Source organism: Sciurus vulgaris, assembly GCF_902686455.1.
Source record: "Sciurus vulgaris genome assembly, chromosome: 10".
NCBI classification, from domain to species: Eukaryota; Metazoa; Chordata; class Mammalia; order Rodentia; family Sciuridae; genus Sciurus; species Sciurus vulgaris.
In genome coordinates, this window is record NC_136470.1 from 40,368,441 (window position 1) to 40,381,427 (window position 12,987).

Consider the following 12,987-nt stretch of genomic DNA (forward strand, 5'->3'; position numbering starts at 1 on the left):
TCCATATGGTTGCTGCTAAGTATTTTGGCATTTTCCCAACTGTTACAATTGGGTCAGTGGGGGGGATTGTGTAGGAGTAATAAAACAAGGGTGACTGCAGCAGGGAGGAGTATGATTTCTACACACATAACAGCTTATTGCTTCTCATGCCTTCAAGCACAGCTCTGTGCCATTCATTACAACAGGCTGCCAGGGCAATCTGCTTTTTTGCCATAGAGCTTACTCCAGGAAAGGCAAGGCCTTGGGTGTAGACCATCACCTCAGTTACATTTTCCTCTAATGCTTCCTTACTTCCTCTTCCAAGGATACCTAAATAACTTCAGGAACAAGATATACTTTGCATATTACTGTCATTCTAAGAAAGTTTTCTTGAGCATATCTGTGGTTAAATTTTAGTAGCAACAGTATGATTGTCATTGGCCATGAGGGCTTTGATATTTTACCAAGAGAAAATAAATGGGAAGGAAGACTGATGCTCCCAAATGCTTAACAATTCTTGAGACATGATTCATAAATCCAGAAACGAGTGATAATATTATCATTGGAGTGACTTCCATATAGGAAGTCATATCTATTTAAAACAAACAAACAAATAAAATGCTATGGTTACTTTAATTTTGGTGCTGGGGATTGTACCGCGACGCCTGGTACATACTATGCAAGCTGTCTACCAGTGAGCTATATACCCCAAGCTATAGCTATTATTTTTATCCTGTGGAAAGCAGTGTTGCTAAGCAGTAAATTAGGAGGAAAATAAGTTCAAAGCAAAATTAAGATTCTGAATAGTGAAATAGTATGTTAAAAAAAGATATGAAATACAAGATTGTATTTCCCATATTTGTACTTAGAGATGCAAGTATTCTTTAAATATTTCATTATGCTTTTCCTTTAAAATGATATGGATTTTTTTCCGTATCAAAGACTAATATACAGCTGTGTAGCATTCTAATAGGTCCTCTGTACAGTCATGAATTTTTCCTGAGTAATTGCAAGAAATAAAGAAATAGAGATGTAGATATTTAAACCTGTGTAGAAATGTGTGGATTTTTATGCAGGTTTCCAGGAAAAAGCACTAAACAAGGTGCTGCATAAAGAAACTTGCTCCTCATGCTTTCCCTCCCCGCGCCATCCCCAATCCTGGACATTAGATCCCGAGACCCACACCTGGTCATCTGAGCCTGGGGGTCAAGGGCGACACAGGAAGGCTTCGGGTCCCCCAGTGGGAAGAGATCGCTGAGCGAGCTACTGCGGCAAAGGGCATGAACTCAGCATTCCCACCGGCCCTCTTACTTTTCCTTGTGAGAAGAAAATTAATACCGGCAGCAACAGGACAGTCATAAATCAACTCAGAACGGGCCCAGGCGGTCTCCGGACGACCCGCACTTTCCCTCGGACCTTAGAGACCCCTCATTCCAGCCTCCCCGGGCGGGACCGAAAGCGCTAAACCAGGCTTTTCTCAGTCAGCAGGGAACTGCGCTGGAGCCCCAGCCGCGCCCGCCAGCTCCAGGCGCAGCATCCGGCCAGCGGGGTCTCGCCCCGCCACATCCCCGCAGAGCCAGGAGCGGGCAGCCGTTGAAGTAAGGGCAGAGGCATCGGCTTCAGAGCTGCAGTGCGCAGGCGTGCGCGCAGAATGCGCAGGCGCCGCCTAGAAGTGACTTCTCCAAAAAGTGTCTTAGTTCCCGGTCACCTGAGCTCCCCGCGACGCGGCTGCGGTAGCCTCGCGGATACACGCCCTCCACGGGTCCTGCCTGGCAACCCGGCCCTCTTCCTCCTGCCCGGCAGCTTCGCCACCCCGAGCCCTCTGAAGGCCTGTCCCCTCCTCTTCTCCCTTTCCCTGTCTCGGGTCGGGCCGGACCGGGCCAAGCCGGGCCGCCCGGGATCAGTCCCTCACCATGGCGTCCCTCTTCAAGAAGAAAACCGTGGATGGTAAGTTCCAGGCTGGACTTACAGGGCCCAGCTGTGTGTTTCCCCGGCATCTTTTGGGATTTCCGGCTGCAATTCTGGCTGCGATTCTGGCTGCTGTCCCTGGGGGGCGGGGCTCGGTCAAGTGGCCCCACAGGTGACCGCCCTGTCTGCGTCACTTTTCTGCTTCCCCTTCTCTGACTCTACCCACCTCAAGCTCACCTGGGCAATCTGGCTTCTTCTCTTTCCGACACTTCCCCCACCTTTATTATTTTTATTATTATTATTAATTATTTTCTGTAGGATGGTTTTGAACATTGTAGAGGACGCAGGGTACTGCTTGCCTTTGAGTGTCATTAGACTTGGGGTGATTTGATTAATTTTTTGTTGGTGTCTTCTACTTGATTTGTTACTCCTTAAATTTAGGGTCGTACTATTTCAGGTATTCTAATAGGAAACCTGTGTGTTTGGGTGGGGGAAGTGGTAGCTGACTCCAGTTACAAAATGAACTTGGGTCCGGGCCAGTTGTCCCTTTAGGAACACCCCAGAGTAGTGATGTGAAACAAATGTTACTTGATTGACTCCAGTGGAAATATAAAAGAAATACCAGGGAAGTGCCTGGATTTAGTTTTAATAATGGATTTTTCTCCCTTGTGATTGTCTTTTGCAAAGTAAAGTAGGGATGTATTATATATTATTTTTATAGAAGTTTACATTGGAAAGACTCATACATTGTTTCATACATTTAGCTCAGTATCATCTTAAGAAAAAATGCACCAGAGCATACAAGTTTTGAGTGCATATGCAATGCCTATAATGTATATTTATACAGCACTGATAAATCTTGATATTTTCATTGCTGTTACTGGGTATTAAATTCATTCAAATTATTTAAAAATTGTTTCCCATTACATGTTGAGACTAAGTTGTTGTTCGTTCAAACCGAAGAATCACTTCTTTGTAAGGGTCTAACCCTGCCACAAAAGGAGCAGTGGTAGCTAGACAGTGATTGGTACAACCACAGTGCTGTCTTGACTTGGAGGTAACTCCTTCTTTCCTTTGTGTTGACTGTTCCAATGCCGGCAAATTTGTTTTGGGGAAGATAACAAAGACATCATCTTTACCCTGCTGCTCTGTCCCTCATTTCAACACATTCCATTTTACCCCTAAGTTCTCATACAGAATAATGCATTCTTTGCTTATTTTGAGTAATTGAATTTTTTTTTTTTTCAGTTCATTGACTTTTTACTAATTGAAAAGTACCATTTACAATACCTGGAATAGCTACTAACTTGGTATATGATGTAATACAATTATGTAAAAGCTTTTTGTGTTTATTTTTCTTGAGAATACTCTTTAATTCTTAACATAGCACTTTATTTATTTTTTTTCAGTGCTTCGGTGCCAATACTCAATTATTCTATAGTACTCCCAGGACTGGAGGAGGGGTGGTATCTTTTTTTTTTTTTTATTCTTGTTTTGAGTTTTGTATACTGAGAATTTTTTTCTTGATTTTTATGTAGTGAGAATACTAAACAGAAAAATGTTTTTTTTTTCTTATTTTGATGTTACAAAATGAATTCATTTTTAAATAGTAGACTATAAACATCTTAGTTTTAATTGCTTAATATCTGCTAAATATTTTTGAAGGCATACATCTCAGTTCTGTGCTTTCTGGTGCTTTTGGCAGTCTAGTGACTATTGTACTTGAAGTACAGAGGAGAGGAAAAAGGACAATAAAGATGTGCAGTGAGGGTGTTTTAGTGTGTATTCATTTTCAGTTAGTTAATCCTTCTAAGGAATGTGTTTGTTTAATAGACTTATTTTCAGGGGGAAAAAAGTCTTAAGGACTTTTGCCAAGAACTGTACCACTAAATACTTTGTGTAAAATTACTGAATGTAATTTGGTCATCATATATGTTTACTACAACTACCAAGCTACATATTTGATGTTTTCTTAAATTATTAATCAAATCATTTACTTACATCTTAATTATAGACTGGATTTTCATTACTTTAATACAGAGCTTTACTGATGTTTTTACTCTTTGTTTTATTAAAGGGAAGTTTTTTGTTTGTTGAAAAGGTGATAGCACTCTTAGCAGTAATGAGGCTGTATATTATGAAATTCAATGTATTTTTATGCATGTCTCTCAGATTCTTAGGCATGTTGATTATTGATCATAAGATCTTTTACTGTATGCTGACTTTTTGTCTGTTATAGCAGTAATGAAATTCTGATATATAAGGGAAATAGGTAACTGCTTGTGGATCTGGGGAATAATTGAATCTTTTCATCTCTTTGGATTGGCTGGGAGAGTTATATACTATATCATTAAAGACGACTGCACATGTAAATTAAAAAGGGAGACAACATTACAGCACTTATTACTATTCAGAGTTATGTTTAATTCATTTTTGACACAAAGATGAACAAGTCTCCTCAGTGTATACTTTGTTCCAGAAATTAATGAGAGGTGTATCTCAATGCCATTAAAGAGGAAGATTCTTTCCAATTTGAAATTACAATCAAGTATTTGACTTTCCTTTTACTGACTTGTAAAATACGTACACACATATGTAGAGTTATTTTGTTTATCTACAGTGTTCTCCCCCCCCCACGCCCCCGCCGTGGACTAATGGTGACCTATTTGTTGAAGCTAATTATGAACCTGTAAATCAGGATTCCATGAGGACTTGTCATAAATGCACAACTCTCCATGTCTTTTAAAAGGGGCAGTTCTGGGGTTGGAGATGTAGCTCTGGGTAGATGAGTGAGAGGTCATGGGTTGGATCCCAGCACTGTTAAAAAAACAAACAAACAAGTGAATTTCTTTAAGCACTTTATAATTTTTATCTGACATGTTCAATAAAGACAAACTTGAGGTCCTATTCTATGTCAGTCTTTTGCATGCACTATCTTATTTAATTCTCATAAAGCCTATAAGCACCACTATTATCCCCATTATATAGATGAGGAACTAAGAGGAAAGGGACTAATTTATCCCAAATTATAAAGCTACTAAGTAGAAGAGCTAGGACCTCATCACTTATTTAGATCATCAGTTCCAGTGGCCACTTATTTTAGTGATCATCTCTTGGGCCTATTTGATCCTGATAATTTCTTCTTTGAAAGTCTCTGTTCTGGATTCTGTGGTAAAACACTTTCCTAATTTTCCACTGACCACTACTTTTTTTTAATTCAGCTTTTCTTTTCTCTTTTATTTGTTAAACCTGTGTGTTAAATATTTGTGGATTTTCATTTTGATATCCCACTGTTCTAACAGTACATGCTATCCCTGCATGATGCACTGTCCACTCTTATTTTAGTTACAATTTATGTACTGTTGTATTCCAAAATAGTATTTCTAGATATAAATACCTAGAATTTGTATGTCCAACAGTTTGCTGAATATCTGCACATAGATGTCTCAAAGCATCTCTAGTTAGAGATCCCAAGTAGAACTTTTCATCTTTAAATCAGTTCCTTCCCAAGGAGGCTTGGTGGCATATGCCTGCAATCCTAGTGATTTGGGAGGTGGAGGCAGAAAGGGATTGCAAATTTGAAGCCATCTTCACCAATTTAGTGAGAACCTGTGTCAAAATAAAAATAAAAACAACTGGGGATGTAAGTTAGTGGAATGTGCCCTTGGGTTCAATCCCCAGTGGTGTGGGAAAATCCTTCCCAGGGTTTTCTTCTTCCAGTATGGGCAGAACTTGATTACTTGATTTTTGCCCTCTACCTTCAGCTAATTACCCAGTCACTACCTACCAAATCCTGCCTTTTTTTTTTTTTTTTTTTTTGCCTCTTGAGTATTTGATACATGTAAATCTGTGGTCCTTCAACTCTTTGCTCTAATTCAGGTTCTACTTATGTTGCACTTTACTGCATAACCTCTCTGCCTTTCCTTTCTGCAGCTTCATAGCCCTTAAATCCTTTATCTTCAAAGTTGGTTGTATGATCAGTAGACCTGAAACCTAAATCTGTGCTGCTTCTCAAAAAACAACAAACAAACAAACAAAAAAACCTCTTTATTGAATTTCTGGCACCAGCAGAATTAAGTGTGAACTCTTTAATTGTAGAGGCATAGTTCTTCTTGATCTGACTATTGCCTTTTTTTCGTCATGTCTCTGGCCGCTTTACTCTCTAGCAGTAATGGTATTTATACTGTATGTCATACTCTCTTACTCTAACATATTTTTTTGCTTATGGTGCCATATTCCTAAAAAAATTCTTTTCCTTTCTCTTCCAGCCTGAACCATCTGAGGCAAAAGCCTTCTCCAGAACGTGTTCTCTGATATTTCTTCAGATTGTGTTAAATAAATAAGACACTCCTTGTGTTCCCATTGTTTAGCATTTCCTTTCTTATTTGCATTCGCTAGAACCAAAGTAGATTTTTCTGCATTTCCAAAGTTGCATTATGATTATTTTGTCTTCCCTGCATTATTAGAGAGTCTTTAGCACATTTTAAAATGTATTTAAAGTAATTTATAATTTAGAAACCAGACCACACCCTTAAAATAACAGTATGTACTAACCAAAAGAAGTCTTTTCCATATCTAGAGCTTACTATTCTCTACATTCACATAGCCACCCACTGTGAGCCTTGGTGCAGATTTAGAGATACTTTGAGAAATGTTACACACAAGTAAAGGAGCAAAACTTTTGGGGTTTTGTTTCATTGAAGACAAATCAGGCCATATAGGCTAGTTGTCTGGAATCCAGTCTTGTGCAGTTTTGACTAAATTGGGGCAAAGCTCCTGTCAAGAGGTCAGTTGTGGTGCCACATTGATGATAAGAGGAAATAAAACCTACCAGCCACACAAGCTGAATTCCCATAAGAAATGTGTAGTCTTTTTTCCGGAATAAAAGACAACATTCTTATGGTGCCATCTACAATATCTAGATCTTCCCTAGAAAGGCATTTGTCCCTTTAGTGCTCTGAATGTGTAAAAACTCACATGTTACTTTCTGTTTGCTCCTTCCTTCTTGGCACACCAAAGAGAAGTAATTGAAAGTAGAATTGAGGAGCACAGTATGCTCTTTAGAGCATTTTTCTTAGTAAAAGTTCTCTATCCTTTCAGAACAGATATTTATGTAGAAAAATTTCTTCCCTCTGTATTTCTCCATTCCTCTCATGACTCCATTGACCAAATTAGACCCAAAGCTTTGCTGGCATCTGTTCAGCTCTTGAAAACACTGACATTTTGATAATAATAATAAAGTTGTGTGAATGAATTCCTCAAGGTTTGAATGACTTGAGATTATTGGTCAGACAAAATCAAATGGAACATGGGTTTTTTTCCTCTCATGCTTCCAAAGGGCTTCACTCTCTGTTTATCTTTAGTATTTCACTTCTTTCTTGTAGGCAGATTCTGGTTTTTCCATCTTCAACCTATTTTATCCAAACTAACACTTACTCAGGGCTTTTCTTCTATCCATAGTTACAATTGGAGTTTGTCTAATGCTGATAACAGTACCACGTACCTACTATTCCCACTGATGCCAGCTGTTACAGAGTTTATAGGTAAAGTCTAAAGTAGAAACTCCCCATCAAGCAGGATATAGGAATATTTTGTTTCTATTTTATTCATGTGTTGGCTAGAATCAGGATAACTGATAGGCAATAAAATTGTAGAGATAAAATGATTTTTATCAAAGAAATACATTTAAAAGTAGAAAATATGACTTACTAGTTTTTGTTTTCTTTAAGTCCATCGTGTCCTCATAGTAAGTCACATAACAGAATTCAATAGAGCAGATGCTGTCTAGTAGACCAGGTTGAGTTCCCACAAGTTCTCCTGATGTGCCTCAGCACTCCTGAGATAGTAATCCTCAACTGCCCTGCAAACTTGGGACAGGTCTCTTCCCTTGTCCCAAAAGAAAGGTACTTCAACTTGTATTACTTACAAATTGATGACTCTTCCTATATAGTTGGTAATTGCTTTTAATTCTCAAATGTGCAAATTATATGTGAATGAGCAAGGTACAGGGAATTAAGCCATAATTCAAGTTGGAGTTTGGCTTATTTTGTTTTGTTTAAATTTTTTGACCTTAAACAAATAAACCTAATTGACTTAGAACCAAAGAAGGCAGAAAGAGTTTTCAGTGTATCTTTTAAAGTGGAAAACTTTAGTCTTTGATCTTGTCATGTCTATTTCATTGATAAAAAGAGCCTGTAAAGCTTGAGATACACATTTAATGCCTGAGCTGGCCTGGCTGACCTTTCTCTAAGTGATATACTTGGCATAGGCTAGAAAAGTGTGGTGGTTGGGGCTATTTCCAGACCCTTGTTATCTCGCTGAGTCAATGGTAAAGGAGAAAACATGTCATATCATATCCATATACCTTTAATATTTTCACATTTCAAAGTTTTGTATTATCACATGTTCTGAAATAATTCTCAACAGCCCCACAAGGTTGATGTACTGCTAAAGTTTTTTTTGTTTTTTTTTTTTTTAAGTTCTGCCTTTTTTTTTTTTTTTGGCATAGAGAAAGAAGCAGTGTGTGGATCGGAATCATGCATGCATTCCATTTCTCTCCTAGGTATCAGTAATATCCCGTACATGTTTCTGTTATTGTCGCCATGGAAGGAATTATATTATTGGACCCAAGTCTAGCTGCTCACTGCTTGAAAGCCGGTACTTAGGAGATGAGAGATGATGCCAGCGAATCAAGTTCATTCAGGGCTGGCCCTGATACGATAGAGGGGCTATAGTCCATCAGAGCTCTATTTTGGAGAACTCAGGTAGTGAAAGGGGTTTTATAGGGTGGGAAGGGAAGGGAAGTGAGGCAGTAAACAAGAGGCTCTTGCTGAACAGTATCTTCCTCATCCAAGACATGTCTCCATTTTTCCTCTGATCTAATCTGAACATCAAAACTGACTCTGACTTCCTGGGGCTAGTTACTGTGTTTTCTTTAAACAGACATGTTACCTTACCACAATTTATGTGCTTTGTGTTAGTCCATACATAGGATTAAAAAACAAGGAGAGGCATTGCACATTCAGATGTTATCTGGAGGTCATCAGGTATACTGGGTTGGGTAAATCTAAAGAAATGTTAATTAGTTAACATCTTAGAGAATTAGCTGGTTAGTTCAGTGATCTGTGTTCCTGTTGTACAAAGGCTCCGGAGGCTGAGATAGGAGGATCACGAGTTCAAAGCTAGCCTCAGCAATGGTGAGGCGCTAAGAAACTCACTGAGACCCTGTCTCTAAATAAAATACAAAATAGGGCTGAAGATGTGAAGATGTGACTCAGTGGTTGAGTTCAATCCCCAGCACCAAAAAAAAAAAAAAAAAAAGATATTCTTTCATAGTTCAGGTTTTACTGATGTTAAATCATGAGTCATTCTCGTCGCACACCGTGTGGGCTAGGGAAAGGGTTCCTCTAGAAGCGATGGGCTGGAAGCGAAATAATAGTTAAGACATTTATTTATCATAAAGAAAGACAGGAGCAAAATTATCATTTGAAGCAGGGGCATGACTGATAAGCCGTCCACAAGGGACTGGCTCCAGCAAAAAACGGAGTCCGCGCTTGGTTTGTCGGATCCAAGGCGGACTGGGAGGAGCTGCTTTGGTGAGAAACAGGATGGGGAGGAGTTCAACAAGCCATTTGGCTCTAGCGGGTCATGGGCACATCTGGGGTCTGCAAATGCTGGCGGTGAACCAATCTGCAGGGTAACCACGTACTTCTGGCAATCTCAAACAATGTTCCATAATTGTGAATACCTGAAGCCAGATTTCCCTGTCTGATAGTTCTGCCAAGCTTGTTTTTTTTTTTTTAATTGCAGGCCATGGATGGCACCCCGCAAGTCATCTTTCTTGATAATCGATAAATTTTATTTTTCTTTTTAAAGAAACATGTTAAATGTGCTTTTTAGACCAATCCTTTTACATTTCATTACAACTGTATTCTCTTAGATCATTAAGTATAACATATTGATAGAGTGTTTAACATCAAGTAAAAAATGAAAATACTGACAAATATATAAATAAATGTTATCAAGCCACTCTTAGATCTTTGAAATCAAAGGGTTTTTTCAACCTTTACACATGCTATCTAGAAAAGAACCAGGTCCTTGAACAGGTTGCCACTACTTCCAGCAGCAAGGGTAGAGAGCAGTTGGAAGAATGTCCACTAGACCTCGAGCTAAGAGTAATTGTATAATAAAAATTTGGGGAATTAGCATAACTTTTATATTGACTTTAGATAAGAGAATTGGAATAATGTGAGTTGGGGAAAGCTTTGGGATAGGAAGGCAATTCATAAGAAGAAATAATTATCGCTTTTGGATTGGTTGGGATGGTAAACAGAATGTGGTGGTGCCTAGGGGATAGTGATGGGATTTGATATACGTTTCTACAGGATTGTGAAGCAGGTTTTTGTTATTTTGTTGTTGATTAACTTCCTCTATCTCTCCTTACCTCCATCCTCTGGCCCTTGTAATTGAATTTAGGGAATCTCTTTTCTTATATGCATTTCCTGCTTTTGAAGAATTTGTAGTCTTGGGATGAAGTGAGATCTACTAAGAAATAAATCTAGTCGAAAAAAACTTGACCTTAAAAACATTAAATATGTCTCTACTTTTTTCATTTTATCCATTTGAATTATCTCAATGACTAAATCATTAAATGTTCATTTAACATAGGGTCTGCTTAAGAAAAATTGAAGAGCAGTTTATTTATTTTATAGGCTATTCCTGTTGTCTCATATGAAAAGACGTTTTACTATCTTTTTCCTACTTACCATAATATGTTTTAAAGTGTTATGATTGTTTTAGTATGTAACATTAGATGCTCTGAGTTTATAGCTTGGAACTGTTTAAATATTAATAGGTCTATTAACAAGTGTGAGGCTGTGGAACATACAGTAGTTAATTTTCTTTATTTTTATGATATATAGTAATAGTTAACGTACACATAGTTATATAAAATTAAGAAAAGTAAAATCAAACTTTTATTAAATTTCATGTTTGTTTTTGCCATAACACTTTTTTTTTTAATAAAGATGACTATATCTAGTCTGGACTCTTTGATTCTTGGAGAGCTAGGTGTCCAACAATTATTTTAATTCTGACACTGATTATCCAGAGTTAGCATAGACATTGTAGAGTAAGGACTCGGTTTAACAGAACTGCCTCACCCCAGATGCTATTTGAAAGTCCCAGGTTGCCTGCCACCCATGCTTCTTTCTGACCAGGTGTTCCTACAGCTTTCTCTCCGGGGTTGATAATTTGATAGGACTACTCTCAGAACTCAGGAAAGTGCTTTATTTACAAATGCTGGTTTATTATAAAGAATATCACTCAGGAACAGTCAAATGGGAGAAATACAGAGCTGGAGGAGAAATGCAGAGCTTCCATGCCCACTCTGGGTGTGCCACCTTCCCATCACATTAGTGTGTTCACTGAGGTTAGGAAGCTCTGAATCTCTTTGGCCAAGAGTTTTGTATCCCAGTCTCTGGAATTCTCCCACCCTTGAGTTACAGGGAGGAAAAGGGATTGAAAGTCAAATGTTTGATGTTTCTGGTCTCCAGCCCCATTCTTATCCCACTTCTTACCCCCATCCACAAATAACAGTAACATACTCAGGTGTGGTGGGAAGGGGCTTATTCTGAAAAATAAAAAGCATTTGTTTTTATTTAGTGTATTCCAGGGTTTTAGACCCTTTGTGTCGGGAACTCATGACAAAGACCAAATTTATACTTTTAATTTTAGTAACCTAATCATTAAAAAATGTGTACAGATAGAATTCTGAATCTTAGCAATCAAGACTTTCAGCAGTTGTGTAAACCTATATCAATTATCTGACCACAGTTAGCTTATCAATATAGTGGCTTCACTTTCCTGAGTAGTATTGTGACTGAAGACCATCATCACTAACTGCATTGCCACTTCCTCTTACTAGGTGAATTTAGGAGTCTTTGGTAACACAAAGGGGTTGTACTTCAGAAGTTTATTTGTAATTTTAGTTTTAAATTTAGAGCACATTTTCTATCAAAATAGTGGGCAAAGTGGTAAATGTCTTCATACCAACCCATTGGTAATGGCAAGGTAGGGAGCTTAGTCCAGAAGCAGTGAATTAGGTGTGTTTGAGTGTTGAGGATGAAGAGGCTGATAATTGCTTTGAAAGATAGGGGGAAAGAGAGTTTTAGTTTTCTTCATTGTTGGTTGTTCATTGTAATATTTTAAGGAAAGAGTTTTTAATTTATGGGCTAAATTTTGCTCTATACCTTCAAATGTATGATGAAACTCTAAACCCAAATGTGGCTGTGTTTGAAAATAGAACCTTTAAAGAGGTAACTAAAAGTAAGTGAGGTCATAAGGGTAGGCTCTGGATTGAACATGACTGGCCTGATTAAGAAGTGGAAGAGACACCAGAAACGGCACACATCTTCGGACATAGCAAGTAGGTGGTCATCTAAAAGGCAAGGACAATGGCCCAGGAGAAACCAAACCTGATGGCACTTGATTTTGATTTTGTATTTCAGGCCTCCAAAATTTCTTCTGTCGAAGCTGCTGGTTTGTGATGTTTTGCTATGATAGTGCTGGGGACAAAGGACATAACCACAACAAATTTAAAGATCTTTATCGACTTTATATGGGGTTCTAGAATTGGGTGGCATTTCATTTCAAAAAACAGGGTAAAGCTCAGCAAAAGAGATTGGTTTTATTGATACAACAGGAAACAAAAACAAAAAATAAAAGAATAGATTGGTCATTTCAGAGTTACTTTCCTAGGAAGGCAGGGACAGAGAGATAGAATAATAACTTGCCTGTTTAGCATCAGGTCACTTCAGGTTGCTTTTTGAAGATTAAACTTAGAGAACTTCATTGAAACTCACTTTGTTTTGGAATCTGACTGTTGCCTCTCCTGATTTCTTAGAAAGTCAGCTAACAGTTTATGTTTAGTGACATGAGACGTAGTAAGAGTAAGTCCATTTTGATTTTTAGTACACAGTCTTTTGAGACCTAGTGCAGGAACTTCGTCCAAAGCAATGACCTCCTGTAATTTTTATTTAACTCTAGCAAACTAATACATCCTGTAATTTTTACATTAGAATCCAAATCAGTGCTTCATGA

At 38.1% G+C, this 12,987-nt stretch overlaps 1 protein-coding gene across 1 annotated transcript in view; it reads left to right on the forward strand.

Annotated features, from left to right (window-relative positions):
* Window positions 1-1,629: 1,629 nt before the first annotated feature.
* Window positions 1,630-12,987, forward strand: part of CHMP2B (charged multivesicular body protein 2B) — a 30,783-nt gene continuing 19,425 nt past the window's right edge. Inside the window, 1 exon segment of the mRNA XM_079156321.1 lies at window positions 1,630-1,926. Within this exon segment, the coding sequence (XP_079012447.1) occupies window positions 1,893-1,926 (34 nt within the window). The 5' untranslated portion in view covers window positions 1,630-1,892.